The 25,311-nt window shown below is 31.9% G+C and overlaps 2 protein-coding genes across 2 annotated transcripts; both read left to right on the top strand.

Moving 5' to 3' along the window:
• The first annotated feature begins 11,637 nt into the window (after positions 1 to 11,637).
• LOC124822341 (receptor-like protein kinase HSL1) lies at positions 11,638 to 15,939 on the top strand. Its single transcript, XM_047294335.2, has 2 exons — positions 11,638 to 14,798; positions 15,249 to 15,939. The coding sequence occupies exons 1-2, from the start codon at positions 12,188 to 12,190 to the stop codon at positions 15,638 to 15,640; spliced, it is 3,003 nt and encodes a 1,000-aa protein (XP_047150291.1). The 5' UTR covers positions 11,638 to 12,187; the 3' UTR covers positions 15,641 to 15,939.
• A 7,776-nt stretch (positions 15,940 to 23,715) lies between these two features.
• On the top strand, positions 23,716 to 25,033 carry LOC124822348 (serine/threonine-protein kinase-like protein ACR4). Its single transcript, XM_047294343.2, has one exon. It carries the CDS (start codon positions 23,874 to 23,876, stop codon positions 24,879 to 24,881), a length of 1,008 nt encoding a protein of 335 aa, XP_047150299.1. The 5' UTR covers positions 23,716 to 23,873; the 3' UTR covers positions 24,882 to 25,033.
• Positions 25,034 to 25,311: the final 278 nt, after the last annotated feature.

Genomic DNA, 25,311 nt, shown 5'->3' with positions numbered 1-25,311 from the left:
AAGTTATCATTAAAGAGATATTTTTTATGTAGTTTATTATTTGGTGTGGACCACAAGTTACAACTAGATTTGAGGAAAACTAGAAGTCAGTGGAGAATAGTGCCGTACAAAAGCCTGATCAAAGTTTACATAAAGTGTGAATTTTGTGATTTCGGAAAGTCGGACCAACGGATGTAATATATATATATATAAATATATATTATTTTTTCTTTTTCTTATGCTGTGTTATTCTTTTTTGTTCTTTTTTCTTTTAGGAAGATGAACATTTTGTAGCATGAGCTCATCTCTTTTTTACTTTTGTGATCTTTCTTAAGTTTTTATAAGCTTTAATTACGTTTGTCGTATGTAATTTAATATTTTTTAACTTTTTTTTGGTAGAGGATTTATAGTCATTTTTACAAGTTTCAAATTATGTAATATATGTTGTCTAATTCTTTCAAAAATATACCAAATAATTAGGATCATGATGTGTCACATAAAAAAATGTTATAACGTCAAAATTTATAAAGACAATACACACTGAGAAAATAACTAAAACAATTGAAATATTTATAAACTCAATGTTATAATGTCAAAATTTATAGAGATAATAAAAACTAAAACAAATAACTAAAACAATTGAAATATTTATAAATGGAAAGTTTCATGTTAATTAAAGATAAAATTAATTTAAAATATATAATATAAATCATATTTTATAAATTAGTTTTGTAAAATTGAATTAAATTTAAAATTTACTCTTATCATAAAAAATAACTAAATCTTAAATCTTAAAAAAATAACTAAATCTTAAATCTTAAATATAATATGCAGTTTTATTAAAAAAATTATAAAAGAAAGATTTTAAATAATAAAAATTATATGATAGATATTAAATTTCAATCATCGGGACAAAAATCAAATCAATTAAATTAATTTTAGTTTTGAATTTATCTTAGTCAAATTCAAACTAAAATAATAAAATTCAATTAAGATTATGTATGTATATACTTCGTGTGATACTAAATATTTATAGTGTTCTGATAGTAGTATGAAAAATTTAACAAATAATAAATTTCACTAAAATATAAATATTTATATGGTAGTGGTATGAAAAATTTAATAAATAACAAATTTCATTAAAATATAATTTGAAATAGTTCTGATATTATTTTAAAAAATGAATTTTAAATATAATTCAATTATATAAAACCTATTTACAAAGTAAATTTACATTCCATTATATACTATAAATATATATTGTCTCTAACTAATATGATATTTCCAAAGAATAATAAATTTGAATTGATTTTTATTTTCAAAATTATTTAATAATGTAAACCATATAAATCCAATTGAGAATAATCTGTTACAACTTAAAAAAAAATTGTATTAAGAAAAATACGCAAATTTTTGACCATAAAATTGAACTTTATTCTGTCATAAAATAATACAAACAACAATTTAATTATAATTTGTTTACATAAGCTAAATAATAAAAAAAATATTTTATCATAAAAGGAGACGTATTGGAGATAATAAGATAATGCTTGAAATATATATAATTTGGCATGAAAAAATATACCAAAGATGATAAAACAAATTTAATATATAGATGAATATAAATTTCATGTTGCATGAATGTAGAAATGAATTGTAAGATTAAATTGGGTTAAAATACACTTCTTAATACACATAAAAGTTATTAATTCAGATTTTAGTTTCACTTAATTTTAATCCAAATATACTTGAACACTTTTTATGGAAAGTTAAATGACTAGGACGTTATACTTTGTGCTACAAAGTATTAATATAACATTTAACACACTCACATTTAAGTATTATAAATAGGGGGTCAAACAGGTATTGTACACTTTATTTTCATTTTATCTGTGAGGAAAAATAAAAAGAGGAATAAAAATAAAGTTTTATATGAAATTAATTTATTTTGACATGATAAAATATTTTTCCTCAGAAAATGTTATAGAAAAGCTTAAGTAATTATATACGTTAAATTTGTTTATTTTTATGTTTTAAGTGTCTATATAAAAGTTTTAGATAAATAAAATTGCAGTATTAATTTGTTGATTTACTCAAAACATAAATATTATTATTTAAAATTTCTTAAGGAATACGGTCTTCTTGATATAAAGATTTAGGTAGTGTTTGGATTAGGAATGGGACGTGAGACCGAGGTGTTGTTTGAATGATGTATGGGGTTTGAAGAAAAAGTTTTTGAATAATGTGATAAATTAAAAGAATGTTCTAATGGATAAAATAGATTATTACTAATTTGTTTTAGTGTAGAAATTTGATATAAATTTAAATTTATGTAGTGAAAATTATATTAAAAAGAAATTGAAATTGTTAATGATAAAAAAAAATTGTAAAAATAAAAGGAAATTTTGTAAAAGGGTATGAATAAATTTCAAATATATTTTCTTAAATAATAATTTGTATATTATCATTTAAATTGTTAATGAAAAATATATTAAATTTAACATAGTAAAAAAAATTGTCCACATTTATAGTAAATTGAAATAAGTTTTGAACATAAACTACAATTCGTTAATACAAATTCAATAAATTAAACTTAAAATGATGAAAATAAATTTAATAGAATGCATAAATTTGATCTTCCAAATCTTGCAATCTTGCCCAAGTGTTTTCAAATCCTTACCTCACAATCAATGTCAAATTGAAAAGATTATCTTGAATGTTATCAATTATTTGGATTATTTGTGTAAACTTGTCATCTTGAGTCAAGACTTTATATATCCGATTGTACAACTTGTTGCATTTGGGGTTGTGGTCAAATGTCACCAACATCTTCTAGAATATTTGAAGTGTCATCATCATCATCATCACTTGGATACTTTACCCTTCCATGTTGTCAAATGTTCTCATCATTAATAATGTCCAATTTGGACGATGTTTTTGTATAAAAATAGTGATTTCATCATAATCCAATGAGGTTATCATAACTAAGGTTTACCTTAAAGAGAACAAGAATGTTTGTTCTTACACACGCATAAACAAACACAGCCTCAAAGGCAACACAAGTACAAATCTCACACAAGTTTAGGTTTGAAGCTTATATTCAATTGAATGTTGCACCTTTACCTCCCAACAATAACATTGATGGTGTTTTAAAATAAACACAACCCCTCCTAATCAAAGACTATCATCAACCATGAGAGTCTTCACGGTGTTACATCAGAAATCTCCATTGTTCATGCAAAACTTTGACATCTTTCACATACGTGATAACTATGTAAATTTAAATAAAAGATAAATATATTTTTGTCTTTAAGTGAATCATGTCCAATACATTATGAGAAATTTGTTCTAACGTACGTGGATGAATAATCTCTCTTGAAAATCTATATTTTTAAATCACCACAAATCAATAAAAACAAACGCATGAATTAATCACAAATTTGTTTCTTTACACATAAAAAACAATGTATATACAGAAATAAACACAAACAAAAAAAAAACTTCACCAAATCAAATTTATATCATACTTACGTGAATCAAAGCAAGTAGTACTCTAGAAAAAATGTTGACCGTTAGATTAAACAAATTCATATTCCCTTATTTTACATGGACGTCATCCATTTTTTTTCTAAAATATAAAAAATTTGAAATAAAATTTTAATTAATTTAAAAAAAAACATATACTATTTGCAAATTTTATTTTTTAATCTGTACATAAATTAAATTAGATATATAAAAAAATTATTTCATTAGGTTATTTTCCTTCTGATTGTTCAGAAAAAAGCACATCATATATGTTAGAAATATTATATTTTTTATCTTTATCTTTTATCTTTCAGTTAGTTTGTTATTATTTCTTATTTGTATTTTGGGCTTAGCCCATATTTCTTCTATTATAAATAGAGAACCCTATGTGTGTTGAACACAAGGGAGATTAATCCCATATATAATTTTCATGATATTTAACATGGTATTAGAGCAGGTTTTCTGATCTCTTTCGGTGGTCTTTGCTGTCTGCCGGCAGCCGGCCGTCATGGCCGCCGGCAGCCCCTAAAAATTTCATAAGATTCATTTTCTCTTCTTCTTAAATCTCAGCACCCAGAATCAAATAGACAAGTCTCATGGGAACCACTGCCTCCTCTGAACCAGTCGCCGCCTTCTCACCGGCCACCGTCACAGTTTCGACCGGTGACCAGTGGATCTGGACCGTCTCTTCAAGCGCGACCTAACCCTGGTGGTCGCCGTCTTTATCTCGTCTGCATGCGTTGTCACGCGCCTCCACTCTCCGGAAGTAGATCTCGAACGCGTGTTCATCACGCGCCGCCTTCTCGGCGTCAGTATCAAACCGCGCCGCTGCCAGTCGTCTCACCGAACCTCCCTCTCTCTGTTCAGACCTTCCAGAGCAGCCATTGCTGCCATCGACGTCTGTCTTCTTCTCGCCGCATGCTTCCTCATCTTCGGACCTCCTTCTTCGTTCTGCGTTTTCTTGTGCTTCGTCTCCGCCGTTGATGCACCAACGTCTAATGGTATCTTTTTCGCTTAATACATCCTCCAGCTCTGCCGTAGAGGGTTTCGCCTCTATGTTGCTGTTCTTGCCTTGTTTTTCCTTTCTCATTGTATCTGCCGTAGAGGGTTTCGCCTCTGTGTTGCTGTTCTTGCCTTGTTCTTCCTTTCTTATTGTATCTGCCGCACAGATCTGCTGCGTTTATTGCCTCCTTCTCCGCTGCTTTCCTTCATCCACTTCTGAAGTTGAAGTGTTTATTGCCTCATTCTCTGCTGCTCTCCTTCATCCACTTCTGAAGTTGAAGTGTTTATTGCCTCCTTCTCTGCTGCTCTCCTTCATCCACTTCTGAAGTTGAAGTTTCACAAGCTGTTGTTTGTTCATTGACATGTGATAACCCATATCTGTTTGCCTCACACTCTTGAAGACAAATCATCTAGTTCAAAACCAAGTTCAATTATTTCAAGTTTGGTTCATACAATTTGTATGCTCCAGCTTGAGGGGGAGTGTTAAAAATATTATATCTTTTATCTTTATCTTTTATCTTTCAATTAGTTTGTTATTATTTCTTATTTGTATTTTGGGCTTAACCCATATTTCTTCTATTATAAATAGAGAACCCTACGTGTGTTGAACACAAGGAAGATTAATCTCATATATAATTTTCACGATATTTAAAAGAAATTTTAAAAATAAAACTAGTATTAAAAATTCATACGGGAGAAACTTGAAGTTGAAAATTGTATTGAGTTCCATAGAAGAACGTGTCAGAGTGTGAAAAGTAAATACCTTTTGTGTTTCTTGAAGAGAAGCATGTTGTATAAAGTGTAAGAAGGCGTTTACTTGAGTCATAATTTTTTATTATTCTTCTTCATACATTGGTACACAAAATCATATCTTGTCTTTGGACCAAACAAAAGAGGCTCAAGTTTTCACACCTAAGGTAGACAAGTAGCATCAAGTCGAATACAGAGACCGAAGCAGACAACCTTTGCTGTGCATGTTACATAGACTCAAGCTCCTCACAAATAAACATGTTTTCAGAACCAGACATCACTTCTCCAAATGCTTCTGTTATCGTAAAAATATCTGAAATCTAAAATTGGTATAATCAAATGATCATAATTAATCTAAAAAGATCCGTCCAATCAGGAAGAGAATCTGTTCCAAAAAAAAATTCATATATTTTAATTTAAATATTTTATTAGAAGAAAAAAAATCAATTTAAAATACACATATAATAAACTCCATTATTATGTATTAATTTCTTTCAAACCTATTTTGGGGCTTATATGTAGCTAGCTACTAGCTCGTGGTCAAATGCACGCTGGTGGGCCAAAGCCAAGAGTCACAAGGTGGTGACTTGAAGTTTCTTTGATGTTTTCTGGCTAGTGACATGCCATGATTCATCTGCAAAACAGTGTTTTACCTAACCATTCATGTTCATGAAAGTAAGAGCTGTGCATGAAAAGAAACTTCATTTTAGTCACTTTTGTGCATCTTTTACTTTTATGATGTGGTAAACCTTCGCCATGTCTATTATTTGAATTAATGCATTACCTTATCTTTTATTCTGTAAAAGCACGTTGTTTTTTTATTTTTATAAGATGAAATAAAAGAAGTAATTAATAGTGATAGACTTTAATGTTGCATGTGAGTTTTGATTAAAAAATAGGGTTGGGGTTACTCATGAAATTTATTTTATCCAAACTCTATAATTGTTTCGATGATTTGAGTGTGTTCTTTGTTGGATGACGTGTAAAGTGTATAAATAATAAGGTTTTACTTTAATGAAATGGAGAAGCAATGAATAAACATGTTTAATTAATGTTACTTTCACCTTAATCACAATCATATTTCATGTTTATTTAATATTATGACATTAATTGTGTTTGCCTCTATAATATATAGCTTGTGTTGAATCTCTTGACATGATAATACTCTTATGTTTTGGTGTACTCGATAGGATAACTTTACTCAGTGTCTATATGCGTTTTACAATTTGTAGGTAAAACAAAACCTAGATTTGGGTGATGGTGTTGACTTAAATAAATGCCTAATAAATTGGGTTGGTTTCATATTTGTAAATGAATTCACCAGCTATAATAATTTATTTTCATAATGAGCAATCACAATTAAATTATGAAGTAAGTTAATTGAAATAAGACACATAAGTTTATTACTCAAATTATTTGAACAACTTCATTAAAATGTGTACATAGTTAGATACAAATAAACACAGTAGTGCAAATATATGTGCAAGAGTTATCTTTCACCCAACCAAAAGTGTCATAGGTCAAAAAGAAATACTCTGGTGTCCTCTGCAGCAGCCTTTTTTGGACCAAACATGTTTTTAGTGGAAACTAATAAAGTACCCTAACTCAATGTTTAAATATTATTTATAAGTAATTACTTGATGGAATATAAATTTAATTAAATGTTAAGTTGAGATTTTTATTGAATAACGATCTCTTTTCTTTGTAGTATATAATGTTTTAAAAATGACAACTATGCCAACCATTACAAATATGATATTATTTAAGATAATTAAAGTTTATTATGAATTCAAGTAATTTGACTTGAAGAATAAAGCATTTGAGCAACACATTGATGAGATACGTTCTCCACAAAAAAAAATTGTAAGCTCCTCTATATATTTATCACATTGGGCACACTCAATTAACCACTAATTTTTTCTTAAGTAATTGAAATAAATTACATTATTATGAAAAAAGAATTAGAATCAGATCATAGAAGTTTCAGTTAATGCATACATATAGATAATATACGTTGTGAGAATAAGAGTACCTCTTATAAAAATTGGAACAAATTTGTCCTCTCATATTTTCTTCTAAAGGAAGGACCAAATCAACATTAGAGTATTAACATGTTAGATATTGTATCATTTAAGTCACGTATTTTGATATTAAGCTTTTATCTACGCTTTATGTTCATAGTTTTTTATTTTATTTTATTTTATTTTATGGTTTGTGATCCAATATGGCATATTTCATTTTTAGAACTTTATAAATGTTAAAAGGACATCATAATATACTTTGAAAAATAACAAATAGCATTTATATTCATTGATTTTATCAAGATATTTGAATACGAATTTGTAAACAGACAACAAGATTCTGGTAGGAAATCTATTTGTAAAAGACTTTCAATACTTAAGTTAATAAAAAAATTTATAAACTTTATAAAATAGGTATGAATAATATATTTCTTAAAAAAAAAATACTAGTTATATTTATAAAATTAACATAAAGTACAAGATATGTTTTATAATTTAAATAAACATAAATTAAGATTTCAAATAAACATAAATTTAAATCGTTCCATAATAAAGATATGTTTATTATTATTTGACAAATCCAGTCAAAAAAATAATTATCTTTAATTAAAGAATACATCATATAAATCTCTTTAGTCTATTATATACCATACATATAATCTAATGTACAATGTAGACTATACTTCAATTGTACCTTAAAAAATGTTTATCTATGTAATGAAAGTAAGATCTTTAACTGCACCCTTATGCTTCACTCTGTAATGTTATGTGCAAGATGACAGTACTGCAGTGGGACCCCTTAAGAATGGGTACTGTATTATTCTAGTTATGAAGCAACAACCCACTTAGGAATTATGGTGCACCTTAAATATAAGAATAATTTTGAATCTACCATATTACAATTTAATGTTGTTTAATTGCATAAATTCTTGTAAGAAGTATATTTGAAGGTAGGTGGGTTTTACTTATTGTGTTCGGTGGTGGTGCATTAACAAAACCAAACCACCGACGAGCAATAACCAGAGGCATGACTAAATTGCTGTCGTTTTATCCCATTATATTCAATGTCTTTTTCAATGTAAGTGGGTTTAAAACTTCTTAAATTTAAGTATCATATGTTCTGTATAAAATTCCTATTTCAAAATAAAGATACAAAATAATCACAAATATAATCTTTAACAACTGTCGTCATCACTTACATTAGTGGTAACAATAAAATTATTTTTATCAATGATGAAATATGTAAACTATCATGCTAATTTTGTCACTACAATAAATTTTATTCAGTTATTTATATTAAATTCTAATAAATAAATATAATTACAGTTAGATAATTAAATTATTCTTATATACAATGTTCATTTAGTTTTCTAAGAAACTATATTGTGAGATGGAGATCATGAATAACATATTTGTTATTCTGTTGTTTCATATCTTTAATTATTTATTTAAAAAGATGCAAGAACTTTCCAGTAACCATACAAAGTGTTTGAAGAACGTTTTCTCTTATAAACATTGAATATTTTTCTTCTTCCACTTCTTGATCAAATTATCTCTAAAGGTTTCTTTCTTTCCCCTTTGTCTAAAAAGTAAATTTAAGTCCTAAACTTCAAACCTTAAATTCTAAATAACTCTAAATAGAGGTTTTCGAATTAAATATTAGAAAAATAAAAATAAATTTATTTTGATATTGATGATAATATGTTATGAATTTGGTGATTATTTATTTGAAAGAAAGAAGTCGGTCCATGTTTTTAAATGCATGTTGGGGTTATGGTTGTGCATGAGTGATAGAGAGGGGTTGTCTCTGTGAGAAGAAATTAAATGGAAGTCACGAGGGAATTGATTTCTGAAAAATATTTATATTGGATTCACCTACCCCTGCAAACTCTGCATATAAATTTTAAGCATTTGGTGGAAACCATTTGCAACTCTACCAACTTGATTAATTTACATTCAAAACATTGGCAACCATGGCAGGAGCCTTACCGTATCACAGTCTGCAATCTGATGCACATTGCTTCCTCAGTGTGGCATTTCCACTAAGTTTTTTATACACATTGCACGCAAACTTTCTATTATAACGTGGATTTTGGATGTTTGGTAGGACGCAAACAACCTTCCAATTTTCCATCTCTTTACATACTTTCACAACACTTAACCACCAACATCACAACTCTTTTTCATAAACAAACTCACTTATCTGATTTGAAGAATGTTAAAAAACTAATACCTGATATATTTTGAAGATATTAATGTTAAAATTGTATACTTAGAGTCGTAGACTCAATTAAGGTTGTGTTTGTTTTGAAGAATCAATTTGGAAAAATCAATTTGAGAAAAAATAAAGTTGAGAAGAGCTTATTTACTTTAAATGAAATAAAATACTTTAAAGAAAACTATTTTTGAATACAAATATTTGAGATGAAAGTTAGTGAATAATATAATATATTTGATAAATTAAAAATTATTATAAAGTTTTAATGCATAAAAATATTATATTTTAATACATAAACATTATTTTATTTAATTAATATTAATTCTCTTGTCAATCTTCCTATATAGCAATAAAATTCAATCTTCCTATATAGACCATATTTCAAATAGGTTTGTGAGCTTTTTTTTTTTCATGCTAGGGCAAACTTTTATGGAGACTATATAGACTAAATTTGTTGCTAATGATTTTTTTTTTTTAAATTCGTTAATAAATTTATTGATAATTAAATTTTTTGAAAACCTGATAATAATTTAATTTTTAAAAATTCATCAATAAAATCATTAGTTATGTTTTTCAGAATATATTAGTGATTCTGTCAATAAATTTGTTGATAAAGCATATATTATTTTTTTTTTGTTAAATTTGATGAAAAATGTGTTGTACAAATGAAGATAATTGAGATAAGGACGAAGGAAAATTAAAAATGGAGACAATTGAGAGAGGAAGGTAGAGAAACAGAGGAGGAGGAGAAAGAAAAGGAAGAGATAGTGGTATTGACACCAATAATAATTATTAAATTATTTAGTAAATTATTTTACCACTTATCAAAATATTTTAAATAAAATATTTTTTAAATTAAATAATAAATTACCTTTTCCTAATTATTATAATTTTCTAGAGTCTTACATCAAAATGCTGAAAGTAACAACGTCAATGGACAGATAAAAACGATGTGTAAGAAGAAGATAAAGAAAAAAAAAAGAAAAAAAAGAAAAAAAAGAAAGGAAATAAAGAAAAGAAGAGAAGGAAAAAAGAAACCAAATTACAATATTTATTAATGAAATTTTTTTATCAGTAATTATTCATAAATATTTACTGATATATAAATACTAACAAATTTAGATTGTTTATAAATTATTCATAAATTTTTAACCATCAATAATTATTAAATAAATTTTTTATTTGTTGATATTTTATCAACAAACTTTTAATTGACAGTGATTTTATTTTGTCGACATATTTTTGTTAGTATTTCAGATTTATTTTAATGTTAATTTTGTCTTTTTCAAAAGTTTGTGATTTTAAAGGTTAGTCCATATTGAAGGAACCTTTGTATGCAATAAAAAAAACCGATAAACTAGTTACATGTAAAAAAAAATATGTTTTAACATTTTTCTGGGAAGTTAAAAGATTTTAATTTATCGAATTAAATTATTTATTTATCCTTTTTGTAAATATAAAATCACATAAGCGATAGTTTAATTTGTAGATAAAGTATACTTTAAATAGTTAGTTTTATATTTTAAATTTGTTTAGAACTCTTATAATTTTAAAGATAAAATACTCTACAAAAAGTAGAAGAATAAGATAAATAGAATATAATTAAAATTAATAGAGAAATACGAAGCAAACAATTATTAAAATAAATGAAATAGACAACAAATTATGAGTTTTTTTTTTTTTATTAAATCTGCTATTAAAAGTGTGGACTACGGACCCATGAAAAATGATCGTATGTTGGAGTAGAGTATTGAATGTGGATGATGCACGTATAAAATTGACGAACTATTACACCATTCACTAGTTACTTTTTCGTATAGGTTTATAGTATATAGTTGCGATCGACTTCAAGATAATGACATTAATGTGTTTTCATTTTGGTGGAAAAGAACATCCTGTTGGAGAGTATGCTCGTAAGATGTTTACCAGAATTTAAAGTTTTTTATTGCTCTCTTCCCATACACTAAATAACAAAACAGTCAACCTATTAATTCAACGTAAAGACATAAAAACAGAGTTTTCAGTTTTTGGCACTCAAAAAATATTCACCAGTAGTAACGTAGATGATGCATAGATAGGGGAACTTGGAATCTACAAAGATTGGCGTCCAACTCATGTGCATTAACTCAACACCAAAAGGTGATACCTAAATAGCTCAATACAAGAATGATATGATTCCAAAGGGAGCAAATTTTGGCTTCTAGCATCATCAACAACACAAGATGTATGTTGAAACAAACAACAAACACCAATAGCGTATCTTCTTCTTATCTGTCCCAAACTACCTTCTAATGGTTGTTAGTTACATACTTTTTACCACCACTTGCGTGATCATCTATCTATAAGTCTCCTCCATTTTGCTTCCTGCACCATTCTGTACTGAAATTACAACCACCGCACACCATGTGTTTGTACTTAGGTTGGTTAATCTTGGGTTAAGAATTTATGAGTGGAAAATAGTGGAAGCCGCCGGAAAGAATGTGAGTAGTGTGTGTCGTGTCGTAACAAGGATAGAATAAGTAGTAGACAGTGTGATTTGGTCGGGGTCTCACAAGTGTCATCTTTGGTGCCAACTCAGCAAGTAGCACCTCTCCCTTTCACCGTTTCCCATTCGAATAAATTGAGGTCTCACTTCACTCCACTCCACTCCCACACTCACCACACTACTCTGTGTCGGAGAGGCAAGCCAAGAATGACCCAACCACTCCCCATCGTCGTTTACGTTCTGTTATCGGTAGTAGCTTTCGTATCGTGTCTCAACCAAGAGGGGCTTTACCTTTACCAACTCAAGCTGTCTCTCGACGACCCTGATTCTACTCTCTCCTCCTCCTGGAACCCCAGGGACGCCACCCCTTGCAACTGGTATGGTGTAACCTGCGCCGGCGATGCCTCCAACACCACTGTTACAGAATTGGACCTTTCCGACACCAACATCGGAGGCCCATTCCCTGCCAACATCCTCTGTCGTCTCCCCAACCTCCTCTCCATTAACTTCTTCAACAACTCCATCAACCAAACCCTCCCTCTCGACATCTCCCTCTGCCGCTCTCTCCGCCACCTCGACCTCTCCCAGAACCTCCTCACCGGTCCCCTCCCCGCCACGCTCCCGCTTCTCCCCAACCTCCGCTACCTCGACCTCACCGGCAATAACTTCTCCGGCCCAATCCCCGACTCCTTCGGAACCTTCCAGAACCTCCAGGTGCTCTCCCTCGTCTCCAATCTTCTAGAAGGTACCATCCCCCCCTCGTTGGGCAACGTCTCCTCTTTGAAAATGCTCAACCTCTCTTACAACCCCTTCTTCCCGGGTCGGATCCCTCCGGAGCTCGGCAACCTCACCAACCTCGAGGTTCTCTGGCTCACCCAATGCAACCTTGTCGGCGTCATTCCGACCTCCCTCGGGAACCTCAACAAGCTCCAGGACCTCGACCTCGCGCTCAATGACCTCTACGGCTCCATCCCGAGTTCGCTCACTCAGTTAACCAGCCTCACGCAGATCGAGTTGTACAACAACTCGCTCTCCGGGGAGTTCCCTCGGGGAATGGGGAATCTCACCCGCTTGAGGCTCCTCGACGCCTCCATGAACCACTTAACGGGGAAGATTCCCGACGAGCTTTGTTCTTTGCCGTTGGAGAGTCTTAATTTGTATGAAAACCGTTTCGAGGGAGAGTTACCGGCCAGCATTGCGGATTCCGAGAATCTTTACGAGCTTCGACTCTTCGGTAACCGCCTCACCGGCAGGTTACCGGCGAATCTTGGCAAGAATTCGCCGCTCCGGTGGCTGGACGTTTCGAGCAACCAGTTCTGGGGGCCTATTCCGGCGACGCTCTGTGATAATGGTGTTCTTGAGGAGCTTCTGGTGATTTATAATCTTTTCTCTGGGGAGATTCCGGCGAGCTTAGGCACGTGCCAGAGCTTGACACGTGTGAGACTAGGATTTAACCGGTTGTCCGGCGAGGTTCCCGCCGGCATCTGGGGGCTTCCGCACGTGTATCTTCTCGAGCTTGTCGACAACTCGTTTTCGGGTTCCATTGCGAGGACCATTGCGGGTGCCGGGAACTTGTCGCTGTTGATTTTGTCGAAGAATAACTTCTCGGGAACGATTCCCGATGAGGTTGGGTGGTTGGAGAATCTCGTGCAGTTTTCCGCCAGTGATAATAAGTTCACTGGCTCGCTTCCTGATAGCATTGTGAATCTTGGGCAGCTTGGGATTCTCGATTTTCATAATAACAGACTCTCTGGCGAGTTGCCGAAAGGGATTCGTTCGTGGAAGAAGCTCAACGATTTGAATTTGGCCAACAATGAGATTGGTGGTACGATTCCTGATGAGATTGGGGGTTTGTCCGTGCTGAACTTTCTAGATATTTCTAGCAACCGCTTTTCCGGGAAAGTCCCCCACGGGTTGCAGAATCTCAAGCTGAATCAGCTTAACTTGTCTTATAATCGTCTGACGGGTGAACTTCCCCCTCTCTTGGCTAAGGATATGTATAGGTCTAGTTTCCTTGGTAATCCTGGCTTGTGTGGAGATTTGAAGGGCTTGTGTGATGGTAGGGGTGAGGCAAAGAATGTAGGTTATGTTTGGCTGCTTCGAGCGATTTTTGTTGTAGCCACTTTGGTTTTCCTTGTAGGCGTGGTTTGGTTTTACTTTAGGTATAAGAATTTCCAGGACGCCAAGAGGGCGATTGATAAGTCAAAGTGGACGTTGATGTCGTTTCATAAACTGGGTTTTAGTGAAGATGAGATTTTGAATTGTCTTGATGAGGATAATGTGATAGGAAGTGGTTCCTCGGGTAAGGTTTACAAGGTTGTGCTTAGCAGTGGGGAGGTTGTTGCTGTGAAGAAGATATGGGGAGGGGTTAGGAAGGAGGTAGAGAGTGGGGATGTTGAAAAGGGTAGGGTTCAGGACAATGCTTTTGACGCGGAGGTTGAGACTTTGGGCAAGATCAGGCACAAGAATATAGTCAAGCTGTGGTGTTGCTGCACCACAAGGGATTGCAAGCTCTTGGTTTATGAATATATGCCTAATGGAAGTCTTGGTGATTTACTGCATAGTAGTAAAGGAGGGTTGTTGGATTGGCCAACAAGGTATAAGATAGCTGTGGATGCGGCAGAAGGCCTGTCTTATCTGCATCATGACTGTGTTCCCCCAATTGTTCATAGAGATGTGAAATCAAACAACATTCTATTGGATGGGGACTTTGGTGCGAGGGTGGCTGATTTTGGAGTAGCTAAGGCGGTTGAAACCACAGCAAAAGGAACTAAATCCATGTCCGTCATAGCTGGCTCTTGTGGCTATATTGCACCAGGTTAGTTAGCAGAATACATACATTTTTTTTTTAATTTTTTGTTGTTGTTGATGAATTTGAGATGCATTTAGTTTAGTAGTGATTACTTCTGCATTTGGGGCTTAACTCGTAGTATATGGCGTGGCGGGTCACTAGTAGTTTGATTGTTGGTCCATTACTTCTAGAACTAGAAGTGTGCGTCTTATCCTCCTCACGCCTTACAAATCACGACGGTAGTTTCCTGCATGGCAATTGTTTTTAATGTTTTTGTTGCTTAGTGACAAGTTGTTTGCTTTTGTTTGCTTTTTTGTTGGCATTATAGATCTTTGTACTGATATTGTGATTATAATATAGGTATAGGATATTACATGCTTTAGAAACAGGTTGTCTATCATCTTCTGAATTTCTTTTACAATCAAACATTGAAACTATTTCTTTGGAGCCAAACATGATCCTTTTCTCCTACTGCAGAATATGCATACACGCTTAGAGTGAATGAGAAGAGCGACATATACAGCTTTGGGGTTGTCATACTCGAGTTGGTTACTGGAAGACGCCCGGTGGACCCTGAATTTGGAGAGAAAGACGTAGTTAAGTGGGTGTGCACTACCTTGGACCAGAAAGGCGTGGACCATCTAATTGACTCAAGGCTTGATTCTTGTTTCAAAGAAGAAATTTGCAAGGTCTTCAACATTGGACTCATGTGCACTAGTCCTCTTCCTATTAACCGGCCTTCAATGAGAAGAGTAGTGAAGATGTTGCAAGAGGTGGGCACAGAGAACCAAACCAAGCCTGCCAAAAAAGATGGGAAGCTATCCCCTTATTACTATGACGATGCCTCGGATCATGGAAGTGTTGCTTAATGAATACTTGCAAAGGTTGGAGTATTTGATGATCCAGAAGGGGGAGTTCGAAGCTTCTCTTTTACTAAGCCAGCTTCCCTCCGTGTTTTCAGCGCACGCTTTACAAAGTTGACTAAAGAAAAGAGAATTAGAGAATAGGATTTTTCTTTTTGTGGGGGAAAATAGAGGCTTGAGGAAATTGATGTTTCTATAAAAGTATGTCCATATCAAGAAGCTTCCCTACCAAAATTAAATTGGCGTTTTCGCATTACAAACTTGTATCAGAAATCAGAAATGATATTTCCATCCTTCAAAAGTTCTTTTGTGAGTACATTTATTGGAAAGACTTTTAGCTGACACTGGCATGGGCCAGGGAAGTTTTAAAATTGCAACATCAATGTGACAATGACTTCCAAATCCTGTTTATATTTTCTATAACTTTTAAACTTTTGGTTCTAGGAGTGTGCTTTTGAACCTACGAAGAATCTGAAATGGGGAAATGAGAAACCACAATTAAGGTAAAGGACAAAAGCAGTTAAGCACCGAGCACTGTTTCCCCATTTAATAGCTTCGAAATTCTGTAAGCACACAGTATAATTATTTCAGTTCCCTCCTGTTAGGTGAATGTATAGCCTGCTCATGCTTAAATGCTTATAATTTTTTAGATGTTTCAGATTAAATGTTTTGACAGTTCTCAGCTTGAGAATTTACTTCTCACGGTGCTCAAACAAATGTGCTGGGTACAGCTATAAGATCTGAGTCAATGAGGTTGTTAGGCAGGCTTGTCTCTGGTCCCTCTCTTTAAATTACTGGTTTCATCCATTTGGGGCTAACTTCTATTTTATTTGTTAATAATTAATGCTGACTGGTTATTAAATATATCCGTTTGGAGACGTGGTTGTAGTGATATTTTTGCTGCAGCATCTAGCACAGGATTTTCACAAGTCTTTGCCAGTTCTTATTATATCCAGTGGTAATTTCTATGAGAGCCACTTTGCTGTCTGAAGGAAGGTAAACTAAATTATTGCAAGATTGATCTTTTAACCATTCCACCTTTTTAAAATTCTCTGTAGAGTAGCAAAGCACCCAACTAAGAAATGTGTACTGTTGTTATCACTGATTGTTGAGTTTCTTTGGCTGTGTTTTGCTTTGTTGTACGTGTCCTTAATTTCCCTGATGACTTGTTGCTACAATGCTCCATACTTCCTGCCAAATGCATTACAATTCACCCAGCTTTTTATGGATCTTGTTTAATGACTCCAGAAACGTGCCAATCATGCATGTAGTTTTGAAAATGCATGGGTCATTAATAATGTTTAGGTTGTAGGACCATGCTGTGATGAGATAGTTCAGTCGTTTACTATATGTCTATATTATTCGCAAAGGTACCTCTGCTATTTTTTTTTCCACGATGTTTTACCAAAATTTACTCATCCATACCATAGAATTCAAATTTTCTATCCAATAGTTTGGTTATTGAAATAAAATTATAACAAGTGGTTATCCTTTCACTCTCATTCTCATGAGTGGATGATGTCCATATCTATTGTGAAACTTCTATTGCATTTTCGTGAAGATCTTTTTTAAATCGACTCACCTTCCATGATATTCTTTTATTGGATTGTGAATTTTGACTTGTTACCCAAATGAATTAGTGTGATATGTAGATATATAGTTTCTCTAAGAAATTTTATGTAAAAAAAATAATTTTCCAAATTTTTCTTTTGCGAAATTTCTGCTGAAAAAAAAATATCCGAACATGTATAAATGAAAGTTTTCAACAACTTAGGATGAACTAATTCATGTGAATTCAGTTTATTCTCTTTTAAAGGCTTGGTCTCATGGAATTTGAATCTAACGTGGATAACGATTTGAGGATCTATTTCTTCTCTTTTTAACGAGACAAATGCTCTTTGTTTACCAAATAGTGAGAATTTATGTACCAACAACTTGGTGGAATTTTAATCTTAATCACACTCTCTTCAAAATTGGAAGAAGGTTGTTGAAGTTGGGTTCGTTTCCTGCTAAGGCATCCAAACAACTATGCCCATGTTGGGCTCAATTTAGTTTTTCTTATTCATTTTCTTTATACACTCCCATAATTTTTCCTGACACCCATGCGCTCCTTACTCCACACCCGCTTCACGTTACCTTAATACAAACATAGTTTTTTTTTTCAGCACTGATATTTTGTAGTGGTGTGGTGTGTATTGTATTCACCAAGCGTTAGCATTTAATAGATAGAAAGTAGGCTAAAATATATTCTAAAATTAGCGAACTTTGGTTTTGGTCATTATAATATATATATATATTTTAATTTTATAAAAATTGAATTGATCTCTTTTAATACTTATAAAATGTGTGATTTTTTTTTATTTTAATAGAAATTATTCATTTTAAATAGATAGATGACATTTACTTTACGAAACCTGAGAATCTTTCTTAAACTGATTCACATTTATATTTATATTATAGTACAACACTAATTACATCACTTGAAATTTTTATTTAACTTTAGGCTCAACACATAACTCAATAATTTGTATCACATAATGCTAGGGATCAAAAGTGACATCTTTAATTTTAAAAAACTAAAAAAAAATAATAATACAATATCTAAAATCAAGATTCACATATATAATTTATAGAGTGCCGCTCTTCTATTCCCTTAGATATTTTTTAAAGGTGCGTTATCTTATCTCTCGAATTAGCTATGGTTATTTTTCTCTTCTTCGTCTTAAAATTATTTTTTTTATCACTAATTTGGTAATATTATTTTAAAAACAAATTATAAAAAACTAAAAGCAGTCTTATATGAACCATTTATTGTAGATTAAAAAAATAATTCATATAAATACATTTTTTTATCTATTGTAAATTACAATTATATACAATAAATTTTTATAATGTAAATGGACAGTAGTTGTTACTTAAAACTTAAAAAAGGTGATTATTATCTTATCCACTCAATTTCCCCACAAGCACTCTGATAATCTTTTAATACATTATTATATTGATTGGATTATTTGAATAATTAAACTCTTAATTTAGTTAATTCAAGTTTAATTGAATTTTTATGATTACAGAATCATTGTAATATTGTGGTTGGACATTAGTAGGAATGCTGAAATTTCTTTTTTTTTATTAAACCTGAAAATGTTATTATCTTGACCATCACTGTAAGATATTACGAGTTCAATCTTAATTAAAGTGGTTAGTTCGATATAATCTTTTAAATTGATATAGGTAAGAGATTCTTTTATATTAAAATGAATTATAATTATCTGTTATTGATATCATCAAAGTAATTTATTTATTCCATATAATTTAATAATATTTTTTAAAATACAGTGTTAAGTAAGATTTACTTAATAAATATTTATAAAGGTATTTTTTTCCATTTTAGTCAATATTTTTATTGACTTTAATAAAATAATCTTTTAACTAATTTAAATTAATGTTTTTAATTGATGATAATAAGGATTATTTTTTATATTATTAAAATTATTTTTCTATTAATATATTAAGTTAATTTTTCAATTAATGTCACTTGGAATTTTTTTGACCACTTAGATAAAGACATTTGTCCTTTCTGTTTGACGTTTGTAGGTATCGTTTTTTCTAGATGTGTGCTAACAATTTTGTTTTTGGTACAAGCGTTAGTTTAAAGTTATTCAAGATTTTTTGTCCCAAAGACATAAAATAACACTAATTGAGATCAACAAAAATACTTGTAAACTGAAAAATAGTCCCAATTGATGTTAATTAAAAATATTTTTTATTGACATCAATTGAAAAAAAAATAAAAAGTCTTTGATCCAAAAATATTTTAATATATTAATTAATAAAAAATATAAATTACTAATATTTTAATATTATAATAACTTTCATGTTTAAAAATATTTTAAAATATACCATTCAAAACTATTAAAAATCTATAAAAAGAGAGAAGAAGGGTATAGCAGCGACGGTGGGATGCGGTAACCATCAGATTCCATTTTAGGATTTCGAATGGAGGTGTTGTAAAAGAAAGAGATTAGAGATTAGAGACCATGTTGATTGTTTTTCCTTGCAAAAATAAATATGGAGGAAACACTTAATGATTTCATTTTGAAGAAGAAGAAAAAGCAACTGTAAGACCATGAAGGTTTTTAACATTTTTTATTCCATTTGAGAAAAATTAAAAATTAAAATATGGATAACATGTCAACTACGAGTAAACAATGCATATGCTACGGTTGAATACTGTAATGCCCCAGTAGGAGGTTGCATAAAAAAATAAAACTTTGAAGTATAAATAGTATACATTGTACTTTCACATACAAAAAAATCCACACAATTATTCCTGTTTCTCTCTCGTCGAGCTACTCCAAACCAACATCATCTGCACACCAATTACTTTCGTACAAGTACGATCATCGCAGGAAGAAACCTCAGCCACAATATTCAAGGGTGAGCTACCAGAAAATATCTTATAATATAACATGGCATAAAATAAAATTTACACCCAAACTAACTAGTCAAAAGATCACTTATATAACACAACATAAACTCTTCACACACATATCAAATGCCCTTTAGTGGACCAATCTTTCTTACGTTTCGTTATCACAACCTACTCTCAATAGCAGCGATTCGAGTCGTCCTTCGTCGTAACTTTAGACCTATCTTTCCTGACTCCTCAAGGACTAACGAGTAAAACCACTGATACTACATGCATCAGTGCACTATAATCAGCACGAGCCATCCACCTCCTCACGCAGAAGGAAGTGACACTCGAATCTTTGTTCTCTTGAAAACTCAAAACTATAACCGTAACAAAATACTCTCGCGTTCGAAGAAACTATTAACAATTAACTTAGTCTACGTATACTACACCAACAACTTAATTAACTATACTCAATCACGAACTTATACATGTTCTCAATAACACGTATAATTCAACTAAGAGTAGACCAGATAAGATAATCGTGCTCAATCACGACTCATACATTGTTCTCAATAACATGTACAATACCAAGCAACAATAGTAAGCCTAACGAAATAACCTTGCTCAATCACAAACGCATACATGTTCTCAATAACATGTATAAACTAACCGAAAGTAGGTTAAATAAATTAACCAACAATTCCAGACACGACAACCGTGCTCAATCACGACTCATCCATGTTCTCAATAACATGTATAATACCAAACAAAAATAGGATTAACAAAATAACTGTGTTAAATCAAGAACCTATACATGTTCTCAATAACATGTATAACTCAACCAAAAGTGTGTCACACAAGATAACTATACTCAGTCCAAACTCGTACATGTTTTCAATAACATATATAAAACTAACTAATTCTCATCAACGTGGGCCCACGCGGGTCCACAAGTTCTAGTTTTTTAAAATTACTAACTCTACCCGTCTTTATCATCTTTCACATTTTCTTTTCTATTTCAATTATCATATATTCACAACACTTAATTTCCCTTCTTTTCAAAATTCATTTGACTCACATGCACACTTCTTCACTTACTTCTGTTCTCATTTATCAATCCTAACTCAAAAACATTCTTCTTTCTTTTCACCACGACTTACATAAATTCATTCTCACTTTTATACCAGTACCTACAAACAACTAATCCTCTTCTTAACTTATTTTTCTACTTTTCTCTACTATTTTGTTTTCAAGATCAACATCACACCTTACTTAAAAATCAAACTCATTCACCTTAAAACACCTCTCCTCCCTTCTCTTAGCTTTTAGTCTCATACCCATTCATCATTTCTTCCACTAGAAGGAAGAGAAAACCTCATCTTTTGAATTAAAACCTAAGTACTCTTGTAAAATAGGATGCTGTCAAAACTGACCTTTGCTTACTATTTTGATCATAACTCTTTATACATAACTCCAAATGTGTTGATTCCTGCTTTGCTGGAAACTAGACTCAAAGATCTTTCTTTGGACACCAAACTCTTAAATTTTGGACAGCAGGGCTAGCTACAGTAAAATTATTGAAATCGAGAATTTAATCATGCTCTGGTATTTTCAACTTTGACCTTTATTAATTGTTTTGCTTATTACTCTCTCTACTGAACTCCAAATGAGTTGATTCTTGCTTTGTTGAAAACTAGACTCAATGATCTTTCTTTTTACACCAAAGTCGTAATTTTTGGAAAGAAGGGCTAGTTGCAATAAAATTAATAAAATCGGAAATTTAGTCACGATTTGGTATGCTCAGCTTTGACCTTTTATGACTATTTTGCTCTTTACTCTGTCTACGGAACTCCAAATGAATTGATTATTTTTTTATTGAAAACTAGACTCAAAGAGCTTTAATTTGACTACTCATACGCCTATTTTATTATTTTCATTTTTGTATTAGTGGAAATAATAGATTCTTTCCTCTTTAGAAAGATTGAGCTTGTGAGAGAGACCGAGCTTGTTCCGGGTAAGCACTCGAAAAGTTAAGTTTGTTTCGGGTTAGAACTCAGGAAACCGACCTTGTTTCGAGGTTAAAACTTGGGAAACTAACCTTGTTTTGGGTTATGACTTGGGAAACCGAGTTTGTTTCTTGTTAGAACTCAGGAAATTGAGTTTCTATTAATAAAAAAATGTAACAAAGTGGATGGTCGAAATTGTTTTCTTCTTGTTTAGTTGTTTTGTGCTGATCCTTATACCAGGGAGGAAATTGAGTTTCTATTAATAAAAAAATGTAACAAAGTGGATGGTCGAAATTGTTTTCTTCTTGTTTAGTTGTTTTGTGCTGATCCTTATACCAGGGAGGAATCAGGCATAAAAGTATCCTGCTTTTTGTACCAGCTCAATGTGTAAAGAATGTGATTCTTAATTTTGGAAGATACAAGGTTGCTTTCAAGAAGTGGTAAAACCTTTCGTATTCATGTAATTTACCTACAAATATCTTCATATGTAATTACTTACGAATATAACCATATGTAATTATCTATGGATATATATCCGTTGTATACTGACCGTAGGTAATTACATATGAATTTATGTATAGATAACATTCTCTAGGATACTTTATGTATAGATTTTTATTCGTAGGTAATATGTAGGTAATAATTACCTACAAATTATGTGAATTACCTACAAATTTTTATTGTAAGTAATGACATGTTTTCTTATAGTGCGAACTTTGGAAACATTAAGGGATGTTTGGTTTATATTTTGGTCATGTGTGAATTGTCATGTCTTTGGTGGTCACGCAAATTTAAAAATCTAGGTTGATGTCGAAAATTACTTACTTTGTTGTAGTAAAGAATGTACAAAATGTGGCAAGAGAAGCTTTCGATGATTTGACGTGATGACAACGACAGTGAGTGGTGAATAAGTAAAAATTATGTATGAAATTAATTTTTATTAAGTTAAATATATATGATATTATATTTATAATAAAAGAGATATGAATTAAATTTAAATATAAATAAAAAACTTATATAATATATATAATAATTTAATATATCTAACATGTTTTTTAATCTTTCTATCAACTAAAAGTGTGCTACATTATTTAAAATGATTAGAAATGATATATTTTGGTTGGATTAACGTGCAATGACACCAAAACTTCTTTTCTTAAATGGACATCAAAACCTCGCCCTTGTAAAAAATAATATACAAATCCCAAAACTGTCAATCGTGTTAAAATTACAATTTAATTTCCCAAGTCTTGTAGGAATCATGTAGTTTTCCTACATAAAATATAGGTTAACTGTGTCTTGAGATTAATTAAAATTGACTCAAGCAATACTTACAAAGACCTCACTCGCTAACTTGGTCTTCACGAGAATTAAATTGAAACCGAAATCTGAAATATAAGTCTTATCCCAACGAAGTAGACACAAAAAACCCTTGTTATGTCATGTCATTTTAAAGTATCCTTTCAGTAATTAAAGCAGGGCTGCTTGGCAGCAAACGATGAACATCCACAACTAAATCCAATTATAAACCTCTCAACTTTCTCACCAATCCAACCCTTTTTTCAAACAAATCCACTATTTTCGCTTTGACACCTTCTATTCAACGCGTTCATCTCTCACCAACTTCTAATCATATATATTAATACCTATTTTCCACACTTCTCTTTGACATGCCATCCGATCTCTCCCTTTATCCCACCTTCTTCCTTCACCTCTCTACCCTTCTTGGCTACTCAATAAGCCCAACATCACAAGCAAAAGAAACTAATCTTTTCTGCAACATATTGCACCACCCCAAGTTAAAAAAAGATCTCAAACGATGAACCATGGGTACATTGTTTATGATTTGGTTATGATCACTCTATCCTTGTGCCTCATAATTCTCGGTGTTGTCCTCTTTGTTGCATGCAAGAAGAAACCGGTTGAGAGTGAAGAAACTGTTGCTGTGAAGCACTGTGCTAGAGTGTACTCACTGATGGACATTGATGCTGTCACTGATAACTTCAACCACAGGAGAGTAGTGGGAAAGGGTCCTCTGGGAACCGTGTATGTTGGGGTGCAAGAGAATGGAGAGCTTGTGGCTGTGAAAAGGATCCATCCCGTGCTTGTGTTGAGCAACGCAGGGTTAGGATTCTCATCAGTGTTGAAATGGCTCTCTTCGGTGCAACATCCCAACATAGTTCCTATAATTGGATTCTCAGAAGCACCGGGTGAAAGAGTTATAGTGATGGAGTTTGGGCGCATGATGAGCTTGGAGTTCTGTTTGCAACAAAACGTTAATGGGGCATCACTTTTGGATTGGAACAAGAGGATCAGAATTGCAGCAGGAACAGCGAGAGGGCTTCAGTATTTGCATGAAGTGGCAACACCAAACATCGTACATGGGCGAGTCAAGTCTTCAAATGTTTTAATTGATGTCAACTTTTGTCCTAGGATTTGTGATTATGGTCTCAACTTTTTGGCAGCAGGAGAAAAGAGAGAGCTAGTAGGTTATGTGGATGATGAGTATTGGAATGAAAGAGGGGGTGGTGGAAGCAAGGAAAGTGATGTTTATGGTTTGGGAGTTGTATTGCTTGAGCTAATAAGTGGTAGAGGATGCAATGAAGGAATGATAGTAGAGTGGGGTTTGCCTTTGATAAAGGCATTGGGTTTTGGTGAAGTTTTGGATCCTAGGTTGGTAATTCCTTCTGACATGAAGAATGTAGTTAGATTAGCCAAAGTTGCTTCGGCTTGTGTTGGTAATTCAAGAAAGTGTAGACCTTCCATAGCACAAGTGGCTACTATTTTGAACAATTTGGAGATGGAAGTGTGCATTTCTGATCTGTAAAATACTTCACGATCAAGTCTAATACTGAATTTTATAGCTTCAATTTTGGACAATGCCCAAGGAGACACGTTACCCATATCAGAAATAAAATTGGTATACATTTCTTATTTGTAAGAAGATGAGAAAATATACTTTAAACATTTCTATACTCAATTCATACATTATTTTTCATTCTCCTATTATAAAAATCATCTCAGATAAGACTAAGGGTAGAACGAGACATTTACATTATTTATTAGAGGTTATAAGAAAAAATGTCATAAAAAGTAAATATTTTTATTTTTAGAAAAGAAAAAAATAAAAAGTAAAAAAAAAATAATATCAAATGAAAAAAATTTATTGTAAAATACAAGTTTTACTGACTTGAGACGCTAGTGTTTTGCCTATAAGTGAGGGACTTTGTACAGAAGCTATGGCAGGTTCACATATT

This window comes from Vigna umbellata, chromosome 1, assembly GCF_029865625.1.
Source record: "Vigna umbellata cultivar VRB3 chromosome 1, Vumbellata_1.0, whole genome shotgun sequence".
In the NCBI taxonomy this organism is placed as follows: domain Eukaryota; kingdom Viridiplantae; phylum Streptophyta; class Magnoliopsida; order Fabales; family Fabaceae; genus Vigna; species Vigna umbellata.
This window is presented reverse-complemented; position numbering and strand designations above follow the sequence as displayed.

Excerpts from the sequence above, each read along its gene's own strand:
- LOC124822341 (XM_047294335.2), top strand. The coding sequence starts at position 12,188 with ATGACCCAACCACTCCCCATCGTCGTTTACGTTCTGTTATCGGTAGTA. Across the intron at positions 14,799-15,248 it reads TTGTGGCTATATTGCACCAG|AATATGCATACACGCTTAGA; the intron begins GTTAGTTAGCAG and ends CTCCTACTGCAG.
- LOC124822348 (XM_047294343.2), top strand. The coding sequence starts at position 23,874 with ATGAACCATGGGTACATTGTTTATGATTTGGTTATGATCACTCTATCC.